Source organism: Fistularia commersonii, chromosome 18, assembly GCF_037954325.1.
Source record: "Fistularia commersonii isolate RoL2024-O1a breed Wild chromosome 18, RoL_Fcom_v1.0, whole genome shotgun sequence".
Taxonomy (NCBI): Eukaryota; Metazoa; Chordata; class Actinopteri; order Syngnathiformes; family Fistulariidae; genus Fistularia; species Fistularia commersonii.
This window is the reverse complement of record NC_141301.1, coordinates 2,939,759-2,965,414: the sequence shown is the minus strand read 5'-3', so window position 1 is coordinate 2,965,414 and position 25,656 is coordinate 2,939,759. Positions and strand designations below refer to the sequence as shown.

At 50.3% G+C, this 25,656-nt stretch overlaps 1 protein-coding gene across 1 annotated transcript; it reads left to right on the top strand.

Moving 5' to 3' along the window:
* Nucleotides 1–1,352: 1,352 nt before the first annotated feature.
* foxo1a (forkhead box O1 a) lies at nt 1,353–25,656 on the top strand. The gene is made up of 3 exons (XM_086164548.1): nt 1,353–2,321; nt 22,950–23,141; nt 23,224–25,656. The coding sequence occupies exons 1-3, from the start codon at nt 1,626–1,628 to the stop codon at nt 24,412–24,414; spliced, it is 2,079 nt and encodes a 692-aa protein (XP_086020674.1). The 5' UTR covers nt 1,353–1,625; the 3' UTR covers nt 24,415–25,656.

Sequence of the window (25,656 nt, the reverse complement as noted above, 5' to 3'; positions counted from 1 at the left end):
GAACAACTGTATGCATAAAATGCCAAATTCAACAACATATTTTTGACATGACATTGAGTCACCAGAAATTGTAAATTAAAAATAAACCTATGTGTTATTTTCACTATTGGCATTTTGAGTTCTTGAGTTATTACATTACATTACATTACATTGCATTACAGTCGTTTGGCAGACACTTTTATCCAAAGCGACTTACAAAAATTATATTTATAGTATTAGTTTTACTTTATCCCATTATATCCTTTCATTAATTTGATAACATTTCATTTCACTTTTTATCTTATCATTTTCTTGTCTTGCTGTATTATTCTCTGATACCTCATTGGGACCGGAAGTATAGAACGCATGTACTTTAATTAGCTTGACGCTGTCGTTTCGCTGGAATGAAGGAAATTGGTATTCTAACTTTTGTCGCTTCAGAATTTCAAGTCAACCCAAAAGAGAAAAAAACGCGGTTGCAATGTTTTAAAATCAAACATTATAACAAAAGAAATGTTTTTTCGCCGCTCCCTGACGCAGAACTAAACAACGAGCAGAACGCGGAAGAGATTAGCTGCGGGTCTCAATGGCTGTAGTGTTGCATTTTGGCCACAAGATGTCACTATACACTGTCCGAGTCCGTTGAGCCACCAGATTGGTTTTACTTCGCCATAAATGTCTCAGTCACTCGGATTTTCCCCCAAAGTAAATTAGTAAAATGTCGATCAACTTTTAAGTTCAATTCTTTTATCATGTATAACTCACCAAACACCAGGCGCCTTGAACTTAGGGGTAAAAGTCTCTTTATAGTTTGATTTTGACAGAGCTAAAGATGAATCAGATTTATTTAAAAAAAATGCGTATTAAGCGAATATCTAACCGGAATAGGAACATAAATAAAAGACCCAGGTGAAAGTTAAGATGACAGAAAAAGACAATAAATAGTCAATAATATAATGAATAACTGTATCGCTTTAAATGAGTCATTTGTATTTAATCACTGTGTTTTACTTTAACCGGGCGACCGTGTTTTCATCTTTGTTATTGTTGTTGTTCTCTTAGTCCCGCCCCCCTTTGGCTCCTCCCACCGCCAGCCTCCGGCGTCTCGCCCTCTCACCGCTGATTGGCCGATCGGGCCCGTCCGTCAAAAAGATGGGCGGAGCCTGGCGCGTGACGAGCGCCGGTTCCAGTAAAGCGCCTCCGCGCGCGCCTCCGCGGCTCACAGTCAACAGGCGTCACTTGAGCGCGAGGCCACACGGAACCGCGCGCGCTCTCCCGCCACCGGCCCGTGGGTCCCGTTACTCCACGTGTTTGTTTTTGTTTACTTGTTTATTTCTTTGTTTCTTTTTTATCACTGTTCTGATTTTATCGTATTTTGAATTTTTTTTTTTTTTTAATTCCATCGTGAGCGGCCTCCGCCCGCGGACTCGACCCGACTTTTTTTTAACGCGCCGGCTTGGGATGTGATTGTTTCCCGGACGCATCTTCCTCCTCCTCCTCCTCTTCCTCTTCCTTGGTTAACTTTCCTCTCCTCTCCTTCCTCTCCTCCTCCCCCTCTTTTTCCTCCTTCTTTCTCTTCCATGACATTATAAGGCTTCTCCCCGTCCCTCCTCCCCCCTCCCTCCCACCCATCACCCCCTTCGACCATGGCGGAAGCGGCGCAACAGCAGCCACACCTGGTGGAGATCGACCCGGACTTCGAGCCCCTTCCCCGGCCCCGCTCCTGCACCTGGCCGCTGCCCCGGCCGGAGTTCATCAACCCGGCGGACTCTGACGCGTCCTCGCCGGCGGCGGCTGCTGCTGCTGCTGCTGCTGCGGCCGCCGCTGCAGCCGGCGTCGCGGGGCTACAGCCGGAGCCCGCGGCCGGAGAGTACGCCACCGGAAGCGGGCTGAGCTTGCTGGAGGAACCCGGGGAGCCGCTCGTCCTGTGCGCGGACTTCCAGTGCCGGGAGAAGTGCGTCCATCGGGGGGGGACCCCCCCGCTGCAGCCGCAGCATCACTCGAACCCGCAGCTCCAGCATCACCACCCGCAGCCGCACCCGCACCCCCACCAGCAGCAGCAGCAGGTGCCGCTGCTCTCCTCCCCGGTGTGCGGAGCGACCCCGGCGGCCGCTGCAGCCGCCGCAGCAGCCGCCGCAGCCGCCGCCGCCGCCGCGCAGCGGAAGGGCAGCTCGTCCCGGCGCAACGCCTGGGGGAACATGTCGTACGCGGATCTGATCACCAAGGCCATCGAGAGCTCCCCGGAGAGCCGCCTCACCCTCTCCCAGATCTACGACTGGATGGTGAAGAGCGTGCCCTACTTCAAGGATAAGGGAGACAGCAACAGCTCCGCCGGCTGGAAGGTAAGGCTTACATATGTGTGTGTGTGTGTGTGTGTCTTTGTATGTGTGTGGTGTGTGTGCGTTCAAACAACGGCGCCTTTTCATTCTACACGTCTCACTTCCTGTCACTGATGGAGATAAACCACCTTCATCTTCATCGTTATCATCTCCAACCCACACCTCCGTGCGTGAACCCCGTTGTGCACATGTGCGTGCGCGACTTGAAGTCCCGTGCAAAAAACGCGCCCCCCCCCCCCCTCCTCCTCTTCCTCCTTCCCGCCACCGCTTCGTGGCAGATCTTGCAAAACTTTCTGCAGGAGTTTCTTCTTCTTCTTCTTCTGCTGCCATGACAGTCATCTGACTTCTCCTCGCCGTGGAGTGCGTGATTTATAGGAGGGTATTGACACGCCATGTTCAGTCACACACACATACACACTCACCCCAACACACACACACACACAGCCTCCACACCAATCTGAGTCACCATTACTTTAAAGTTCGGCGTGTTCTCTCTGCTGCTAATCTGTCTTTAAGTGCGTGTGCGTGTGTTTTGTGACGTGGATGTTCGTGCGTGTTCGCTTCCTGTGGGGGGGCCGTGACCCCGTGGAGTTGTCCTCAAGAGGGGGACTTCAACCTTCTAATAGGGTGTGATGATGGGAACGCCACTCCCTCTGGAGACTCTGAAGGGTGTGACCATTTGACCATTTTTTTTTTTTTTGGAGTCTGGTAATAATTGTGAGGAAGAAACACACACACACACACACACACACACACACACAGAAAGTCATTCTTGAGGCCATGAGGGATTCATGGAGGCCCCATGATGAACTTTTCCTGACGTGACGTCTCCTCTGAGGTCACGTGACCATATGACCACTATGATAAATTATGAAAAATAAAAAAAAATAGTTGTCAATTCAATGTAACAGTATTTTATTTTGAAAAATCCATAGTAGGAGCAACAAGACCAATAATGATGATCATTAATAATGATGGTATAAATAGACTTATGTGCTTATTTGCTTTATCCTTATTTTAATCATTTGCTACCAATTAATTTTTTTTTTAAAATAATAATAATATTAATTAAAAGGTGATCAGTTTATTAATTTAAAAATTATGAAAATAATAACATTTTAAGTTTGGTATTTTATTAAATTTTCCTAAATATGTCTGATTACATCATACGTTTCTTATAATTGTTATGATTAATAATTTATTAATATTATCATTGCTGTTGTTTTTGTTTTTTACAATGAACAATAGTAGCTATATCATTTTATATTATTTTTGTCTTTTTCATTAAGATGAAGTGGAAGAAAAATAAATATTTTTATATGTATGTTTTTATTTTTTTAAAGTAAATGTGACCCCTAAACAGCAGTTAATATTTTTTATACATTTCTTTCTTCTTTTTTTAAGCCTGCAGGGAAGTAGCTACGGCGTTCGTTTTTGTTTTAAAGTCACTTAAGTTTAAACTCAACAATAATTCCAAATAACTGAGGCCTCACGCGGCATCGTGCAAGCACACAAAGAAATAGCACACACACACACATACACACACACACACACACACACACACACACACGGTGAAGAGCTACATTCACTGGATCGGAGTCAAAGATGCAGTCTAACTGGTTTCCACAAAATTAGAACTTTGTTAAAAGTAAATCTGGTCCTCGGGAGCTTCTACCTTTTATCGCGGACCAGTGGAGATCGAGGTCAACGGCGGGTCAGACCGGCAAGACAGAGCCCCCCCCCCTCCAACCCCCTCACCCACCCACCCCTCCATTCAAGGAGTCCGAATTTAATTGACTTAATTAACAGCTTTGGGATAATGACGTGGTGGCGCTGCGGTCTATTTCCTGGAGTTTCATGCGAGTTCTTGCTATCGTCACGCGCGATGGTTGACTGACACACACACACACACCTCTGCGTCCTCCAGTGACGGGTGATTGGCGGTTCGGAGAGCGAGGAGGTGGGCGGAGGGGAAACTGTGGGAAAGAAAGTGAGTTATTCACAGAGTCCCCCCACCCTCGGACTGCAAGCGTGCATTGTCTCTGCACAGCGAGCGCGGCAGATGGGTTAAAAACCTATGTAATGACAATGACATAGCATCATTTTGCCAGCTAGCCGTGCATTTTTTTGTTTGTTTATAATTATATAAGCTCTCAGAATCTGTGGAACAAGCCGGTGTGCGGCCCGGAACCCGAGATGGCAGCCTTCAGAGGTCTGAGTGACGCAACCGGACGACCAAACCCTCAGCTGAATAAATACCAGCGGGTCAGCAACGTCCCGTGTTCCGCGAGTCGGCCAAGATAGCCACCGCTCGACCGCGGACGGGTTCCCTCGGACGGGAACGGGAGATCCGTGCCTAAAAGACGCCGCTCCGGAGCTGATAGCGTGTGTCCCCCCCCCCCGAGTCCAACAACCAGGGTCGTTGCGTTCTGGCAGCTTTGCACGCCCACGCCTCCGGCGTATCCCTCCGCCTTCACATGTTGCCGCAGGATAAATATTTGACGGCCAAGGTTCCCTTTGATGCCGGCGTCCGGATCGATTTGATCGTAGGTTGCGGTCTGTACCCGCCGCTCCCCTGGCCTGGAATTCCTCCATCCGCTCTGTTAGCCAACACTCCCACGCATCTGAAAACAACCCAGGGGTTGGGGTGGGTAAACATGTATGTCCGAGGCCGGCCGTAGACGCAGAGGCCTTCACCGCGCCGCTCCAAACACCGACTGACAGGTGGAAGAGTCACTGAGGTCAGGCGGCGTTTGCCGTCATTAATATCCAGAGGGCACTATGCACAGCTCCTTGTCCTCTTCTGGACTGACCTCGGGCGAGACGGCGGCTGAGTTTCGTTCACGCCGTCCGCACAAACCCCGAGAGAGGTTACACTGCCCAGTTAGCGTGTTAGCATGCTATGCTAAATAGCTGGCTAGCTTGCCAGCAGACCATCTTTGTGCACTCCCGACGCAAACTGGTGAGTCGATCGGATTCTTGACCGAACGACTTCGGTCCTCGATGGCCCATGCTATCCGGTGTTCTTCGGTAGCGGGCGTTAGCCTCGCAACCCTTGACCTCCCTGCAAGGCCAACCCGCGGTTGTCGTCTGGTCGGGTAACATAATCCGCCGGGGGATCGAGGCCTCTGCGGGGCAACGGACGCGGCTAAGACAAACAAGGCGGCGGGAGGCCCGCGGCATTTTACCTACTGCTAGTCCTGTTAGCGGGGTCGTTGGGTTCGCCAACCAGTCCCCGTGACCTTTAGCGACTGTCACGACACTGTGATGCTAGTCGGCGTATGCGAGCGTTGCCACTGTTGCTCACCCAGGGAGGAGCAAATTGATGTTCCCCTCCCGGCGTCTGCAACGCAAGTGATTATTATGGAGTGCTGCTCCAGGAGCGGGACTCCCATTAGCGCTCGCAGAACCGCAGTTTCGACGTAGTAACTGTAGCTGCAGGAGCCTGCTATCCCATAATAACATTGCTGTGTTCATTCGGTCAGCCGAGATGTGTCCCATCCGGCGCCGACCACCACGGAGTCACTTCCCACGAGGGAACCCGAGGAGTGCAGCTTAAAGAAACCCAGAAGCTAAGAACCGAGGCACGCTAATCCCGGCCCGGCGCTAAAAGCTGATTTGGAAGGCAGCTCAGCCTTGTTTCCTGGAGCCCCGAATATATATTAGTGGGACAGGGAGACGGGCAGAACAGCATGCCGCCTGTTTCCACACACACACACACACACACACATGCACACACACACACCTCAACCCCCCTCCGAGGCAGTCCAACCTTGGCATCGCCCCAGGACATGAGGGGCAGCTGTGTTTCTCAGGCGAGCAGCCCTCCTCCCTATTTCCTGCTCCTTCATTCCTTCACTTCTGACTCTTTCCAAAGCCGGCCGCACTCGGAGGGGCGGAGGTGCTTCCAACCCCGGGCTTCGCCGCCGACCGTCTTCGGAGAAAAAAAATGGCGAGGGAGAAGAGAAGGGAGGGCAGCTCAGGCCCGGTGACACTTGTTAGGAGTTGCATAACAAGACATTTACTGGAATCAGGGAGCTGCGGGCCAAAGTCTGGTGCCACTGGTTAGTCAGCGGAACTGTGAGGCACTGTGTGGAGATATGTGGGACACAAGTGTGTGTGTGTGTGTGTGTGTGTGTGTGTGTAGAAAACCTGGGCCTCATAATTAAAGCCCTGCTACTGGCAGATGCACAGACATGATGGCAGACAGACAGACAGGGAACATTCCAGCACACGCTTTTATATCTTCCTTTTTAATTGCGGTGTGAAATTTAGCCCCCTCCCCACCCCGTCCGCCCCAAACCGATTAAATCCACAACCATGCTGCGTCGTAAACCGCCGATTTAAAATATCCCTCAAATGTTTTTCCCGAAGTGCTTTGTTCACGCCGATGCTGAACTTACGCCGTCTTTATTACGTGATAATAATAACAAATGAGAATGGCAAAATATGAAAAGTAATCAGATGCCTCCAGTCGCTCGCTCCCAATTATCGTTCCACACCAGGGATTTGTGGTAGAATAAATAAAAAAAGTAACAAATCAAATATATATATATATATACATACATATGTATATACACAAGTAATTGAATAAATAAATGAATCAATAAATAGATTCAAATAAATGTATCAATAAGTAGATAAAATGACTAAATAGATAAATAAAGAGATAAAATGAATAAATCAAGAGATTAAAATAAGCAAATATATACATACATACACAACTAAAAATAAATGAAAAGTAAAAAAATTAAAATGGATAAATAGATGAAAATGAATTATTAGATAAATAAATTAATAGATTGAAATAAGTAAAAAAACATTAATCTATACATAGCTAAATGAATCAATCAAAAATAAATATGATAAATAACGAAATATATAGAAATAAACAAACAGACAGCAATCAAGCAAAATAATGTTTTTTAACCCCTGACCCGGTTTAACATCCGCCAACCCAGAGGCTGAGAAATCCGCGATGTCTCTCGGTCGGCGACGACAGACGGCCGCCGGTCTATTTTGGGTCGACGGGTGACTTGGAGGGCCGGCCAATCAATTGATCTGGCAGGGATATTCGCGGCCCGAGCAAATTAAGAGGCTATCGGTTCAGCCGGCCGCAGAAAATGTGATACAGCTGACCGACAAATATGATGTTGGTGGTGATGTAACTGTTCCCAACCACTGATCTAATTGAGCAATAGTGTGAAACTAGAAGCTCCGCGGACTATTTCACAACCTCCAGTGTCACCCTATCCTCCTCCTCCCCCCCTCGAGGCAGGAGAGGGGAAATAAAAAACACCGTCGTCTCCAAATCGGCCCCCCTCCGTAAAACTATCCGTCCAAAAAGTGACGTAGCGGTTTGGGGTCCGACCTCATGACTGTCTGCTCAAGGTCACTATATTATTACTTTTAGCTTTTTATCCCGGGACGTCTTTTAAACAGCAAGGGGGGATGTGAGGTAGCACAGTGGTTAGCGCTTCTGCCTCAATCCCGAATGAGAGCGAGAATTGAGATCAAATGGTCCGGGATGAACGCGACCTCTCGCCCGGTGGCAGCTGGGACCGGCTCGAGACACTTTCCCTGCAACCCTGAGTGCAGGATGAGCAGTTAAGATGATAAATGAATGAATGAATGAATGCATGAATGAATGAATGAATGAATGAAAACAGTGAGGGGTGATGTCTTAGATAGGGGGGACTACAGGTCATTTTAACTGCTACAGTGCTAATAAATAGCCTGCAGCCTATATATATCAATATATATCCATTCATCTATACCACAGGTGTCAAACTCTGGCCCCCAAATTTGTCCCGCACTGTAATTATATTTGGCCATACCAAATGACGATTAGAGCTGGCCTGACGGTATGGTCTACAGTGCATGTATCGCTAATTCTACAAATCCCAGAATTTTCTGCTGTTTTTTTGGCATAAAAATCACAACAGGACCCATAAACGCCCTCTCCTCTGTTGACAGTAGTCATAGCCACCTTATGCTAATACTGGCAACCTGCTACTTAGGCAGAAAAACAGGATTTTGCATGTGTGCAATATTAAGTTATATATTGTATAGTATTGAGCTATGTTTGTTCCATATTTCTTTTTTAAGCAAAACTTGTTTGAGTTCATCGTTATATCTGAAGGAAGATTTTTTTTCAATAAATATCAATGTTGGCCCACGACTTTGTTCCAGCTTTGAATTTTGGCCCACTGTGTATTTGAGTATGACACCCCTGATTTATACATATACATATAATATACATATAATATACATATACATATACATATACATATACATATACATATACATATACATATACATATACATATACATATAATAGGCTCCAGCATCACCTGCTACCCTGAGTGCAGGATAAGAGGCGGAAAATGGATGGACGGATGGATGGATGGATGGATGGATGGATGGATGGATTTATTTATATACATATACATATACATATACATATACATATACATATACATATACATATACATATATATATAATAGGCTCCAGCATCCCCATGACCCTGAGTGCAGATAAGCTGCAGACGATGGATGGATGGATGGATGGATGGATGGCTATTTATGTATATACCTATATAAATGAATATGTACATACATATAGATATACACACATATACGCATACATATACATATGCATATACATATGCAGGCTATATATATGAATAAGTCATAAACTACAATTTTCCTTCCATAAAATGTGGGATTGATATTGACGTTATCACGAAATTAATTAAATCCGGTAGAGACTAACGGGCTGGGAACCTCCATGCATCTGCATGAAAGTGAGACGTTCAGAGCGTCATCAGTAAAGAGGATCTCCGGAGCCGAACGAACAGATGCTCCTCAGAGGCGGCGAGACCGTTTGTTTGTTTGTTTATTTATTCATAAATTGGGAAAATGCCCTGGAAAATCCCTGCAAAGCGGCTCTTTCACTTTAATGAACTCAGCGTTCTCGCGTCGAACGCATCGCCGGGTGTTTCCAGCCGCCGCCGCTGGCGTCACTCAGCCAAGGGTGTGTTTGTCAGGGGCGGCCGCCGCCCTCCGGACGCTCGCAGAGAAAAAGAGAGGAGCGTCACTCAAACCTGACGTGCCCAATCGGGCCGCTCCGCTGTGGCGTTGACATTCCTGGTCAGGTAAATAAACAGCCACCCAGGATGAGTCAGAGGTTTTCTATTTTTTTCCTTTCAGACCGAGGGCTGGGTAGTAGTAGGCCCGCGCCATGTGACCCGCTGTTTTTGGCAGTGTGTTTGCCCGGGCACGCCAGTTTGCTTCAAGAGAAAAACGCCGCGCTGCTCCGTCTGCCGCCGCGACGACAGGCGAAGCCGAGAAGCTGTCGGGCTCTCCGGGTTTGACGCTCGATAAGATCGTCCGTGCTTCTTTAATTTGTGGAAATATAAAAAAAAAAAAAAAAGTGGTTTCTTATAAATTCCCACTTTGTGTGTGTGCTGCTATCTTTGGCCCGGTGTTGTGTTTTAAAAGGTCCCGGGGATATTTGGAAAAAGTGTTAGCCTAGCAACCGGATGAACGCGGCGGATCCAGGGTGAATTTCCGTTACAAGGCTCTCGACAACAACAGATTTTTACGCAAAACAAGCGACCATCGCCACCGAACGACGAGTTTGTGTTGCCTCTCGTTTGCGCGAGCGCCGCCCATCCCGCCCCGGCAGGTCGGTCGTCTCAAAAAGTTAAATCAGCGACAGGAAACCAGAAGGTTTTTGTCTTTGGAAAGTTCATCGGCCCTCCTACGCATCTGATGCAGATTTGGGTCACGGACACTTTTCACAACGCCGATTGAGATGCTCTGCTTCCTGCTTATCTGACGGTAACCCCCTATTTTACATACTTTCATACGCGTGTATTCCAGCTCTGCCGGCGCCATCTTTACCCTACTCGTTGCCTAGGTGACGGGCTTACTTCTCGTCGACAGTACGTCCGACGGGATCGGAACGGGTCGCTAGGTATTATTTACCGGCGTGTAATCGGAGCGCGCGGGATTCCCTTATCTGAACTTAAGCTACGATTTCGTCCTTTACTAAACTTGGAAAAAAGTGATTGCGTGTGATATCTTAACACTTGAGATTAGGAGTTTTTGTGGCACCGTCCCACATTGGAATGGAGGTCAAGTGCGGTTGTGGTGCGACGGGCAGGGACGCCCGCCTGGGAATGCATTATGTCAATAACCGCCCCTGCTAATATCGCTTTAACACGCTGTGTGAGAGTGTGTGTGTGTGTTTGAACTGGCTGCAAACACACCGGCCACCGGGTTGAGTAACACTATTATGGCCCCTGCTGACTGCCGAGGGCCCCAAACCGCAGGCAGTACCCAGATCCACATTGTTGCGCAGCTCCCGCCCTAAAGCGATTATGCGCGGTGCCTGTCAGACTGGCCCGGCTTTATCACACATGCTCTCGGCCGTCTGTCACATGTCAAGGCTCAAACGGGCGGACGGTTCGAAATTGCTCTACTTGGGGGGGGGGGGGGTTCCTCATTTTCTGTTGTCACGGTTACTGATGGCTGTTTTTGCACGGGTGCAAACCCCCGACCTCCTAGGTAACCGGGATAAGCCTGGCACTGGCGATGCAACTCTAGGGTACTATCTATCTCTGCTCCTTCGTCACCGCCTTCTGGGGAGGGGGCGGGTTGGGCCTCGCTCAGAATTAGCCCCTGAATGCATTTCGCTGCGGCCGATTAGCGGAGGGTTGGCGAGAGGCTGATGTAAACAACTTCTGAGGCTTGGATGAAATCAGTCGATGTACCCGTATCCCCGGAATGGCTCTGTATCCGGCAGATTTGCTGCGAGGGATCGACGGTCATCAGGCGCCACCTCTCAGTTTCAAGGTCTTTTCATTCGGCCTTGGTCGCCCTCTCGGATTCAAAGGAGCGACCATCTGGTGGGTAAAGGTGCCGTTCAAAACCGGGCATCGCAAACATCAATCTGCTAACACCCGCACCCTTTCTGTCCCATCTCGCGTTCAGATTCGTGCCTGACTTGAAAAACGCCAGTAAATGCTAAATGGAGGGTTCGGGCTTAACTTCTTACTTTACGAATGCCGAGTTGACGACCCCAGACCCCACCCTGAGACTGGGGTGGTAAGTCCAGGTCCCGACGCCCTGATTTGGTGTAGCGCACAATGTCGATCTTCCCCCATAAACATTTGACTTATTGAAAATAAAACGAATTTTTAGTTTACTTATCGCACGACGCAAGGTGCTTCACTTAGCTTAGCAACACACCATGGGTACACTGCGGCATCGGTACCTCAGCCGTGGTCACAATCTCAGGGCGAACAGAGAAGGACGATGGCGGGTGCTAGCTTAACCCCGGGTCGGTCGCTTAGCGATGAGTTAGGGAGGCTAACTTTTGCATCTTTGCTAGCCACAGCGCTTCCACCTGTGTGAATCTGACAATGAGGAGGAGGTCTAAAGATAATTCAAACAAGCACAAACCTACAAAAGAATAAGAATTAACGAAAAACATAACTGATTTCATGGATTCACGTTAAGGCTTGGATAAAGCCCCCCTCCCCCGACCGCGGGACATCCACATGGTGAATGGAATTCTTTGTTAGCAGCTCACACCACACACTCGCTGTCGGCTAGCAGATCGCTAGCTCACAACACAGCATGCGGGGGAAGCCAGGGGCCGGCCGGCAGCTAACGGCGAACACCGTCGCAACAACAACAGCCCCCGCTGTACGTAGATGCTCGCTAATGTTAATGCAGCCAATAATTTGTGCTGAATGCTAAATAAGCATACACAGACAGCCTTCTGTCGGTCCTCTGCGTTCACTTCCTGCTTATTTCTGCACGTTTTCTGTACGTAGCCACACGGTTGGGCGGGGCGTTATGCTAAAGTGCAACCAACGACAGGGGCAGAGTAGCAGAAGACAATATGGTGTCCGAATAATCAGGGAGAGGAATCCCGTCCTCATGCCGCCATGTTTTTTAATGACGGCACAGACCAAACGTTTTTCTTTTGTCTGAAACGCGACGTCAAACTTGGAAGTTAACTACAGACTCAACACTGCCCCCTAGGGGACGCATTCATTGACAACAGTGGCGATGTAAATGGATAGGAACGGATGTACCTATTTAAACACATAGCATTAGCATAAATGAGCCTTTAGCATGAACATTGCGTTCTGAGTAGCGCTGTGTGGTTAGCATTAGCGTTAGCGTCAGAACTAGCAACCCATAGATAGAACCGAAGCACGTGGTAACTCCACGCTTATTTTTGAATTTTTATTATAACATGTAAACGAGGAGTTTAAACAGGATGCAGCTAATCCTCGGCCCTTCCCCAGCCCGTGGTGCGCGATCGGCCCGATCGTATGCATGGCGATCCTTTTTCCACGCCGCCATCATCATGTTGAAGATGCGACGATGCCGGCCGACCGTGCCGCTCACAACACAAACGTATGCTGTGTACAGTGGTGTGCGACGCTGATGCGCCTGCGGGGGCCACATGGTCACGCGTAAACGGGGTGGGGGGGTAAAAATAGAGCAGCCGCTTAAAAATAGAGATCTGTGGTGCGGATCCCACGTGGAGGCGTGTGGCTCCCGTGGTCAGTGCAGCAGCTCCAGTTGATTATACCGCAAATCGCCAGCGGCAATGTTGAAGCGTTTTGATCTCGCCAACAAGAACCACTAAAGAAGTCAATTTTCATTTTGTCACTGGACAACAACAACCAACAAAATAATTGGACATGTGACCAAAGGGCATCCCAAGTCCAACCAATAAAAAGTTGATTCTTTCATTATCCATAGCGCTTATTTAGCAATCCGGGGTAGCGGGGGGTGCCGGAATATATCCCAGCTGTCATTGGACAAGAGGCGGAGTTCATCCTGGACCAATCACAGGGCCACATATAGAGACATGCAAAAATTCACTCATTTATGTGTCATATAAACACACACAACCATTTGCTCATTCACCCATCATATCAACATACAACCATTCACTTATTCAGTTGTCAATATAAAGACATGCAACTATTCACTAACTCTCATATAATAGAAGCATTCAATCATTCATTCATGTCATGTAGACATACAACATTCACTCATTCATGGGCCATATAAATATATAAAACCATACATTCATCCACAAATCATACATATAGACAAAAAGCCATTCACCTACTTTTACGTCGTATAGAGACATTCACTCATTCATAGACAAACAACCATTCACTCACTCATTCACTCACATCAAATAGACATTCACTCATTCATGTGTGATATCAAAACATACAACCATTCACTCATTGACTTATCATATGTAAACACACACCACCATTCACCCTCTCACTCATACATCATAAAAACACACACAACCATTCACTCATTCACAGGTCACATAGAGAAAAACAACATCTCACGCTGTCATTCACACGTCCACGTAAAAAACGACTTAATGAAGCGCCGCCGGCCCCATAAAAAGTTCTTGCTCCTCTTTTGGTAATTCAGTGTTAATTACAACACTGATTTCTCCTTTCATAAAGATAACACTCCGCTGTCGGACAGACTTTGGAGGGAAAATGCTTTTATTCAGACGTGTTAAAAGCGCTGGCTGTCACTTTCATAGCAACAAAGAAGGGGCAGCTATTGTGGAAACACATTTTAATACAAGACACACACACACACACACACACACACAAATCTACTGAAGGCGCCTCCGGCCGAGATAAGTTGTTACCATCGGTGATATAACCCAGCGCTTTTTGCTGAAGCAGCATTTTTAGTTTCCACTATATACCGCTTCTGGAGACGATTTACGGTCCTGATTCTTTTCGTGACGTGACAGACTAGGCTGGCTTCTCAAAAAAAAAATGTCGGGAGCGGGTTGGTGCGATGTGCCCCGTCTACGTCGGTCAACCGCCACCTGCTTGTGAAGTTAGCTTAGCATCGCTAGATCCTCGCTGATCAATTTCAAGCACGAGACGACGGAGTTCCCGACTCCGCTCGTGTTCCCTGGGCGTCCAGGACGCCCGCAACCGAGCTGAAGCCCTGGGATCGGACAAACAACATGACTGGACGAGCATAAAAACGATGAATCTGGTTTAAACGGACAGTTTCTGTCAACATTGTGCCGTTGGATTGGATCCTCGCCCGGCGTGTTTGGCGATAAATTGATTTTTCTGTGCGCGCCTAGCCTCCGGCGACAAACCGCCGTTGTTATTTCCTTTTCATAATAACCTTCGGGAGATGACGACGACAAAAAAAAAAAAAATAGAGAACTTGTTTTCTGATAATTTCGTGCACCCGTCCAGAGGGCGTGTGGCGGAGCAGCGGGTTCAAGGCCCAGGATCCGACACACTGTCAGCCTGAGCCTGCACCATGTAAATGAAGCGTTGCATAAATCCGCACCGGGGCGTTTGTAGCACACACACACACACACACACACACACAGACACGAGATGTCAACTCTGAACAGGAAGCCCTCGCGGTCTTCCCTGCTGAAGTTTCCTTCTCGTCTGACATGCGAGCAAACACACCGCTTCTCCTGCAAACCCGTGGCCAAATGTCCCCGTCCGTCAGGGGGAAGCGCGTGGGAGCCGCCGCACGCCGTCGCCATTCAATAAATGAATAAATTGCACATTCATACAAAAGGATTTACTTTGAAAAACATCGCGGGACAGACGTTTAAGTTATTTTTGTCGATGCGGGATCGGGGCTCGTGTCCTCACTCACGATTTATCGGCGGAGTTGCGTCGGCGTCGTCTAGTTGGCCGCCACTATCTTATCCGCGGCCTTGTAAACGTGACTCACGTCGTTGGTGCTTTATTTTTACACTTTTATAGACACGGACTCCTCTGTTTTGTCATTAAACCGAGGAGGTTACTCCCACTTGTAGGAAAAACAAAAAAGAAAAAAAAAAAAAAAGAAAGAAAGAATGCATGAATGTCCCGGGGAAGAAAACGCAGCGCCGAAGGATTTCGGGTTTCGGGATTTGAACTGGGATTTATCGCGGCGGGCGGACGGTGGGGGCGGCGGGGGGGGGGGTCGGGGGTTGACGTCCAGCCGGATCAACCTCTCGGGGATATTCCCGCGTTTGCAAGGTGGAACTGGGGCAACGAGCGCATAAATATAGCCGCCTCCTCCGCCCCTCTCCAGGGGTCAGGCCTCTGGACGGAGGCCGCAGCACAGGCACCCCGCAGCCGCCCAGACACTGCATCTTTATCCGGGCCCGGGCCGGGGGCGGACGGGCGGCGGCCCAGCCCGGTCGCCCCGGCGATCAGAGACGAAAAAATATCCACACGCTCCACAGACACAGCTCTGTCCATTCACAGACCGGCATTGTGTTGCATATAGCAACACATGCACATATTTTAGCATGGCAAGCTTAGCCGGCACAACACGGCCCCTGTCCGCGCGCATGAGCCGCACGCTGTTCCAGCCTTAGTCAGGAAATCGCCGAGCACAAGGGAGCATGGGAACGTGGAAAACATGGGTTTTCAGCTGCGCCGCGTTTTTTTTTGTTTTTTTTTTTTTTACCTGAACATTAACCTGCAGATTCACAATAAATAATAAATACAAAAAAAAATGGCGGAAGAAGATGGAGATATCCCGCGCGGATGGAGTCTCGATGAAGTGCGGGACTTCGGAAAACGTCGCGGGCGAGGTTGACGAAGACATCGGGTTACTGGCGAGAAAATACGAAAATTTTTCCTGCTTTCTGATGCCTCATGAAAATTATCTGATGGCGAGATTGAATTATTGCCCAGCCCCGAATGACAGGGGAGGTAATAAAGTCCACGTGCCTTTTCTTTTGGAGGAACTTCGTGGAACTTCGTGGAGGAATGTACCACCCTGACATGAATTCAATTTTTTGTTTTGTTTTAATGCTTTATTGACGTCATCCAGAAAAAAAGCTAAAGGTTATTTCAACGTTTGCGCGTCTTCGAACGGCGCAAACTGGAATCAACCGTTCCCAAGGAAACGATTTGTCATTTTCCGAATTCATTTGGATCCGTAATCGAGGTCAAGCCGAGCGGCCAACGGTTTCTCGGATGCCCGGCGAGGGGAATTATCCACCTGGACGCCCCCCCCTTTTCCTCTTTCCCCTTTGTTTGTGCCCGGTCAGACGGCCCAGTTCTGATTAGGAAGCGCCGGTTCTTGAACCCGCCACCGCTTCACGGAGAAGCCCGGAGTTTCAGCGGGGTCGGTATCAGGAGCGTCCAGCTCTTCCTGTGCGGATACAACGCCGGCAGGAAGTGCGCTAATAGCCGCTCACCCCTCGTCGTCCCGGCGGTTTATACAGCTCCTCTGAACGGAGCGCGGGGGAACCGCTCTGCTAAGTGTTTATCATTCGCCAGCGGCAGCGCCGATCAATCCTGGCGCTCAACCGATCACCTCCCGGTCAAGTGTGTTTGGAGTGTGTTTGTGTGTGAGCGTGCCTGGAGGTCACTTGAGCTCAGATTCCTCGCAGAGGATTGTGAAAAGGAGATCCTGCCAAGGAGGGAGGGGCGAGGAGTGGTGGTGGGGGGGTCAGTAAATACATTTGCAGACAGATTTGCTTCTGCATGACTTGCATTTTCTGCCTTTAACCCCCCCCCACCTCCTCGCCGAGGCTCGGAAGAGGAGAACCTCCCGGCCCGCCGCCGCCGCCGCCGCCGGAGGTTCACAGAACCCGTAAGTGAATTGAAGGAGTCCCACACTGCAGAGTCTGTCCTCCCCGTCCCTCCTCGGCAAATTAAATCACCGGGCGTTGACATCAGCGGCGGGAGAAAAGGGATCCTTTCTGCTCCGACGCCGGCGTGCGATCGTCCGGGTCCTGCACGTCGCGGCGGCGGCGGGACGGACGGGGAATACAGAGCGAGGAAAAAGGCTGCCTATTTCTGTCCCGCGCCCGTACCCCGCGGGTCAGCTGCCATTTTTAAACCCGCCGCCGTTTTAAAACTTTTTTTTTTTTTGTGTGTGTGTTTGTTTCTTTTTATAATGTAGGTTAACAGGGACGCGTCTGTGCTCCCCGGGGGCCGGAGGGAGGCGGCGCTCGCTGCTACGCAACGTCAACAACACCATAATCTGTTTCCCTTTTTCACGGAAACAGAGGGGTCTTTACGTTTCCAGCCGCGCTGTTTTTATTTCCACCGCCGTTTACGATCACCGCGTATTGACTTTAGTCGAAAGGTCGGCCATTTATCACCAGCCGGTTCAATATTGGCGCCGATGATAACCTATCAGACTGCAAACACATGAAGTCACCGCGCTCTATTCAGGTCGCCTCACGCGTGTAGCAATAAGAAGCTGTACTGCTCTGTTTTTTTTTCATTTGTTTGTGTGTGTGTGTGTGTGTGTGTGTGTGTGTGTGTGTGTGTGTGTGTGTGTGCAATAAAGAGTCATGACCCAGTCAATTAAGGCACAATTGAGAGACGTTTCACTTGAGCTCAAAAAACTGTACGCCATTGTAAAACTTTTTGGATTTAACATCTGAATTAGCTTTGTTGGCTAATTGGTCTTATTGGTTGTAGGTCCACCTACAACACCTACAGCTCTTCCCATTTACTAAGTGTATGTTCTATGTTTTCTGTCGTCAACTTGTAAAGCGTCTTTGTGTACCTTGAAAAGCGCTATACAAATTGTATGTATTATTATTATGATCGGTGTTAAACATGGGCTCTGCGTTCATTTCCTGCATGGACGTTCTCTGACGTCTCGCGCGGCCCGAGTGCGAAAGAAGAACATGACATCGGCACAACCAATCAAAATTCTCCAGCCACACGGCCCAATCAGTGTGCTGCACAAAACGGCGCCTTCTCCCCTCGCCATGTTTGTCGCGTCCTGAAGCAGAACCCTGAACTCAACACCGCCCTCTAGCAGACGGCGTGTAACAGGCATCAGAAGTGTGCAGGCCTTTCAAACAGACGTAGCTAACGCTAGCATGAATAGACCAGGAAGTACAGGGTGGTGCAGGAAATCTTTGCCAAAGAAAGATTGAATAGCGTGAAGAGCGGAACTCCGGAGTCGGAAATTGTCGTTATTGACGACCGCACGTAGCAACTAAGTGTAACCTTTGGCCGCATACCTGTTTTCAAAGTTTTCAAATTCAAATCTTTCACTCTGGAGTCACTCTCTTACCGATGTGACGTAAGACTGAGAGCGTGAACGCTTGTATGTCCTCTCGTCCAATCACAGCCGAGATAAGCGACCCTGAGTAGAGGCTTCGCCGCGTAACATGACGAATGAAGGAATGACTTCCTGTTTGAGCCTCGGAAACCAGCATTTAAAATGAACCAAACAGCGCCTCCTCAGGAACACCACGGAAAAAATAAGATAAGATAAGACAAGATAAGATAAGATAAGATAAGATAAGATAAGATAAGATAAGATAAGATAAGATAATTTTTATAATTTTTTTATAAATTTTTAATTCCTCCTCCCTCAGCCGCAGGGAATCTTCAAATCTTTGTAGTTAACAGTTAACAGTTAAGACACTTTATATTTCATTGTATTTCTTATTCTTCCTCCTTTCTACTATTATCGATTACTGTTATGTTTTTACTTGAAACTCTGGCACAACAATTTCCTTCGGAATAAATAAAGTTGTTTTCATCTCATCTCATAAGATAAGATAAGATAAGATAAGCTTCATTGATCCCCATAGGGGAAATACCCTTGTCACACCAGCGTAATAGTTATGTCAAAAAAAAAAGAAAGGAAAATAAATATGACTATAAATATAAATGCAAGGGCAGAAGTCATAACGAATAATAACGAAAAATAACGAATAAATAAATAATAGACGGCAGACAACGACAACATCAGGGATGACGATGAGCGACATCAAGGAATACACAACCGGAACTAAACAACAATATAAACAGTGACGCTAATAAAATGCATGTTTTAAAAAAGCAGTTCCACCGGGTGGAATACTGCCGTCGTAGTATCTCGTTTCACCCGCGAAGTACGTCAACTCCCCCCGATCTCCTGACGTGGGCCCCCGCCATCGGTCTAATAACAGTTCTGCAGATCTCCAGTCTGGACCGCGCGGCTCAAACTCAGCAGAAAAGCGTGGAGGCGGCCTGAATTATCAGGTTCCCCCCCGGCGGCCGCAGACGTGACACACAAAATAGTCGGTTGTAGGCGGAGGACGCGCCCGCCTTCCTGGGCCGAGGGTGACTGGAGGTGAAGCGCGCCACTCGCGGGTGAGTTCGGCGCAAGAAATGCGGGGGAACCACATTTCTCTCACGCCCGGAGGGCTGCGTGTTCGCACCTGCCGCCGCCGAGGAGAAGGGGGGCGGAGCCTCGCACGCGGGCGCCTTCACACGCAGATCCCCCTGTCGAGGTTTCGCCGGCGGCGGCGACTGGGAGCGGCGAGATTTTCTTTTTTTTTTTTTTTCCCGGTGACATTCGAGACGCCCCCCCCTTCCCCCTTCCCTCAAAAGCCCCGTCGGTCGGCGTGCCAGCATCTGTCTGGCACCGGGGCTCGCCGCCGCCGCCGCCGCCACTTGGCCACCGTCCGTCCAAAGACAGCAGGAGAGGAGACAGGAAGCGAAGAGGCGAGGAAGAGGGGAGAGAAAACAGGGGAGTGAATGAATTAAAGTAGCCGTGGGGGGGAATGGAAACAGAAGCGGTGAGAAGGAGGTGGCAGGCGGGGGAAAAAAAAAGCCCGGCGAAGAGAAAAGTGGCGAGAAGGTGGCGGCCCGAAAGAAGGCGCGCAGGGGAAGAGGAGCGGAAACCAGCACGGCGTGTTCTTTACGCAAAGTTTTTCTCTTTTTTCACAAAAAAAAAACAAAAAAAAAACACACGCCCGCGCAGTGAATCACGTCAGTTTCAGTCACGTGACGGCGTCGGCGCCATTTTTTTTCTCTTAGCAAAACAAAAGTGTGACGTCGGGGTGGATTAACGCCTGCAGCTGAGCATAAACTCGCTGGCACCGGGAGTGTATGTGTGTGTATGTGTGTGTGTGAGGATCTTACTTGTGGCTTTTTTGGCACGCGACGCCGAGGCTTCGCATTCCATGCCTTTTTTTTTCTGGGCCTCACCACCGCCGCGTTTCCTGCGAGGCAGGAAGTCGACTCCGTTTCCTGTCACAGGCTTCTTTCATGTGGTCACTTCCTGGTGTTCTGCCAGCGACCGCTCCGCTCTGTTGACGCTGGCCGGAGGAGGGGCGGGGGGGGGGGGGGGGGGCCTTCTCAGGTCCCAGCGACGGCTCAGAAACCCCGGCTTTACCCCGGCGGGTTCCGTGACCCGGCCCAGGAATGTGTCCTCCCGTCCTCGCCGCTTCCTCAGAGATACCAGGGAGTCGGCGCTGATTGCGGCGTGAACTTTGCGCGCTGTGATTAGCCGGAACGCAGGGGTTCCTGCGGCGGCCGGAGATAAAACCGGCGTCACGCGGTTCGTGAAAAGTCTTGGTTTAAGTGCAGAGCTATATTTTCTATAAAATAATCACGCTGCATCGCCTCACAGTGAGAAGATCCCCGGTCCAAAAACAAGAAGGAACCCCACACTAATGAAATATAAGATTTGTGAACGAGTGAATGAATGGTTGCATGTCTCTGTATGTAAACGAGTGTAAGACTATATGTCTGAATAAAAGAATGAATGCTTGGTTACCATATGATGTGTGAATGGGTGAATGAATGGTTGCGTGGTTCTATATGGGTGTGCATGAGAGAGTGAGTGGTTGCACGTCTGTATCAGACGCGAATGGATGTGTGTTTCTATATGTGGCCCCGTGATTGGCCGGCCAAGGGTGCATCCCGCCTCTCGCCCAATCACAGTCGGGTTAAGCTCCAGCAAAAGATACGCACCATGGATAAAGGATGAATGAATGAATATAAGATCATTTTTATTTTATTATTTTCCTTGTTTGTTCCATTTCAGGCTCCTCCCTTCTTTCTCTTTGTGTTTTTTTTCTTTTTTTTTTTTTATAAATAATTCTTATGTAATCTGAAAATAACAACTCCTTTGTTGTTCTTGTGCAAACCTTCTGGGTAGATGACCTGCAGCGCCACCTGGTGTTCTGGGGTTGAAACACACTCACGCCGCGGTTACTTCTTCCCACTTTTTTATGGTTGCTCATGAGAAAAGTACGTGTCCCTGATTGTGTGTGTGTGTGTGTGTGTGTGTGTGTGCGTGTTTTCCTCTGAGGTCGCGTGACTTTTCAAAAAACCACCGTATCGCTGGATGCAACAAAATCAAAACCATACTGCGCCGCTGCTGTTTGTCGTACTGCCATTCCGCAGAAAACATGAGCCGACTCGCACGCACTCACACACACACACACACACACACACACAATCACACACACACACCAAGCAGGGGATGAGTCTTTTCCACTGGCCCAACCAGACACCCTCAGCACACTGAGTTCTGCCCAGTTCCAATGTTTCCTATTAAAACCTTCTATTTTACTTCACCGGTGCAGCTTTCCCTTCGGTTATCACCGCTCCTCCACCCCCTCGCTTCCCCGTCGCCGTGGCGACCCAGAGCCACGGACGGGACGTCCCGGCGTCTCCGCTCGGCTGAAATTAGCGTCTCTCTCCCAGCGGTCATGGGAAAGCCAGGCTCATGACCAGACTCCACTCCCTATCTTTTGTCATAGCAACTGATGTGCGGGAGATTTAAGGAGGAAGGGGGGGGTTCGAGGGTTGCTCGGCGAATCGGGGGAAAGAGCCGTCACGTCCCTCTGATCATGCAAACTAGCCCGAGACTATTAGCCCGAGGCAGACGGATCATTTGATTCTGAGATAATTTCATTCATTTGTCATTCGGAGCCTCGTGCGCCCCCGAGGGCCGGCCGAGGGCGGTGACGTCGTAGGAGAAGATGAGGAGGAGAAATTGAAGGTGATGGCTCTTAATTAAGCAGAGAGGCCGTTTCATTTAAGGGGGAAAAAAAACTGCAGGCCGGGGCGAGGGGGCGGAGCTACGAGTAGAACCAGGAAGTGGGTGAAGGAAACGGGCGGATGCAGGTAGAAGGCGGCAGACGTTCGGCAGCTACAGGGGGACGAATAGACCAATAGGAGAAAAGGTCGTTTTCCTACGATGGGGTTATTATTTGTCTTCTTCTGCGGTGCGGGTAAAGGGCGGCGAAGCCGGCGGGTGGAAAGCCGAGCCGCGGAGGGCGGGCTGCGCACCAGATGTGAGGCAGTGACTCACTGCAGGAACAGGCTTGATGATGTTAGCTGCTACGCACGCCAGGAGCTGCGTGTGTGCGTGCGTGTGTGTGTGTGTGTTTGTGCGCGCAAGCGCCGGGAGATCCTGCGATTCTTCCAAAACAACAGGCTTCACGCATGCACCGCGCCGTCTGGCCCAGGCCCATTACCTCACGTTATGGGCCGGAAAACACGAGAGCGACTCAGCAACGGTGTAAATTACCCACCGAGGCTCGCCAGTCAAACAACAGTTCAGAGCACACACACACACACACACACATGCGTACATGCACACACACACACACACACACACAGTAGTTTATTGAAGGACCGAGCTGACTGACGTCTCTATTCCTGCTTTCTTTCCCAGCAGACATCCAATATTTAAACGCCGGCTTTTCAGTAATCCCCCCCCCGCTGAAAGCGCGTTCGTTTGGCGTGCGGTCCGAGCGTTTGGCGGCGCCTCCCCTCACGGTTTTTCTCCTCTTCTTTCCCGACGTTCCAGAACTCCATCAGGCACAACCTGTCGCTGCACAGCCGCTTCGTCCGAGTGCAGAACGAGGGCACGGGGAAGAGCTCGTGGTGGATGCTCAACCCGGAGGGCGGGAAGAGCGGCAAGTCCCCGCGGCGCCGGGCGGCGTCCATGGACAACAACAGCAAGTTCACCAAGAGCAGAGGACGGGCCGCCAAGAAAAAGGTAGGAGGACGAGGTCGGGCGGGGTTTGTCCGGAGACGACGGGTTGCTAACTGTGCGTCAAACCGCGTGTGTCCCACCACAGCTGTCCCTGCAGGGCGGCCCTGACGGCGGCGCCGACAGCCCGGGTTCCTACTCCAAGTGGCCCGGGAGCCCCAACTCCCACAGCAACGACGACTTTGACGCCTGGAGCAGCTTCAGGCCGCGGACCAGCTCCAACGCCAGCACCGTCAGCGGGCGTCTGTCGCCGTTCATGCCCGAGGACGACCTCGGCGAGGGCGACGTGCACATGGGCTACCCGGGGGCGCCCGGGCCCAAGATGACGGCCACCTTGCCCAGCCTCACCGAGATGACCGGCTCGCTGGGGAACAGCTCCGAGAACGTCATGGAGAACCTGCTGGACAATCTGAACCTGCTGTCGCCCAACAACTCTCAGGTCGGCGGAGGGGCGACCACGCCGGGTTCCTCTCAGTCCTCGCCGTCCCCCATGATGCAGCCCAGCCCGGCGTACCCGGCGTACAGCTCCCCCAGCATGGCGCCGCAGCCCCCGCAGGAGTACCGCAAGTGCGTGTACGGCCAGGCGGCCATGAACGCCATGTCGTCCCTGCCGCTGCAGACGCTGCCGGAGACCAAGCCGGGCTTCGGCCCCGGTCTGGGGCAGTACGGCTGCGCCGCCGGGCTCCTGAAGGAGCTGCTGACCTCGGACACGGACCAGCACGGAGATCTCCTCCCTCCCGTGGACACCGTGGTGTCTCAGTCGGCCGGCGGCTGCATGTTGCCTCAATACGGGGGCGGCGGGCAGCACGTGCCCAAACTCATGGGGTCGGGGAACGGTCACCCGCGCGGCCTCTCCCACCCGCACCCCCACAACGTGCACGTTCAAGCCCCGCCTTCCTCCCTGGCCATGAACGGCCGTTTGCTGATGTCCCTCAGCCACGGCGGGGGCAACGCGCGGCCGCCCGCCGCCAAAACCCCCATGCAGATGCCCTACGGCCTCTCCGGCAACCTGAGCGGCGTGGGAATGCCCGGGGGCTTCTGCCCGCTCAGCACCAACGGGTACGGACGACAGGGCTTCGCCGCGCCCTCGCACCTGGAGAAGCTGCCCAGCGACCTGGACGACATGTCCATCGAGAAGTTCGAGTTCGACATGGAGACGGTCCTCCACGACACGCTGATGGACGGCGACTCGCTGGACTTCAACTTCGAGCCGATGGTGACCCAGCAGGGCTTCGCCCACGGGGTGAAGACCACCACCCACAGCTGGGTGTCGGGCTAGAGGCCGCCGGCCGCGCCGAACCTTGTACATAGAAGAAGGAAGGGCTCCTTCTCGGGGCCGTCCGGTGAAACTCAAAATCAGAGATCATCTTCATTCTGAGATTAAGGGCAGATTTTCTACGTTCGGGATATTTATTTAAAGAAACTCTTCTCCGCTCGCGTCTGTCTGTCTGTCTGTCTGTCGGACGGGACCGCCCGACGCCGCCGGTTTCCAGGTGAAATATTTGCAAATATCCAGCTACACAAACAAAAGTGCCAAATACTTTGCCTTAACAGAAAACAGCCAGCAGAAACGCGGCGACGCCGCGTTCCCGCCACAAGGCTCGTCCGCCGCGGGTGGTCGCCATGGTTACCCGCCGACGAGGTTACACAATAACTCACTCTGACGGTTGTCTGAATGTACATAACGGCGCCGCGCGGCCGGCGCGGGGTTTGGGGGATGGAGACGGGGATGGGGCCGCGTCTCGCCGCTCGCCCTCCACGGGGCCGCCAATCACATCTTTCTGAAGCAAAAAACAAATAGAAATTTTAAAACGGAGGCAGCCGATATCGAAGATGGAAGGTATTTTTGTAGTTCACGGCCGCCGGCGCCGCTCTCAGTTTCCTGTACATACATTAAGAATGTATTTTAAAAAGTAATGTAGTACACGTTTACTAGATTTAGTACATATATATATATAAATATATATATATTTGAGAGCTAAATTATTGGAAGTTAATGTAGATCTATCCAGGTGCGTTACCTGCGCTCAGACCATCAGAACTGTACTCTGAACCTTAAACACCACAGGGGCCTACTTATCGTGCCTGACAAAGTAAAACCAGGAGGGTCTTTTATTTTGAAAAACGCTCCCGGAGTCGCCCGAGCCGGAGGTTTCCTATTGGTTCCCCTATCCCCGCTTTCGCTTCTTCTTCTTCTTCTTCTTCTTCTTCTTATTCCTCTCTGAGGAGTTCTTGTTTTTCTTCTAGAAGGGAGTGTTCAAGAACGGACGTTTCGGGTGAAATTCGGGGCATAGTTCGTGGGGGGCATTGCACGGAAATGACCCGGGTGGGAACGAGTCGGGTGAATTCGGCTCCCGGGCGCCAGAAAGAAACGCCCGCCATGGAAGAATCCGCTCATTGCTCGCCGATTACTAAAATTCAAACTCGTTCCGGCCTCCTCTTCCTTGAGTATTTCAAACCGATCGCTGGATCTTCACGTCCCCCCCCGGCAACGTAGGAATAATCTTTCGTTTCGCTTCCC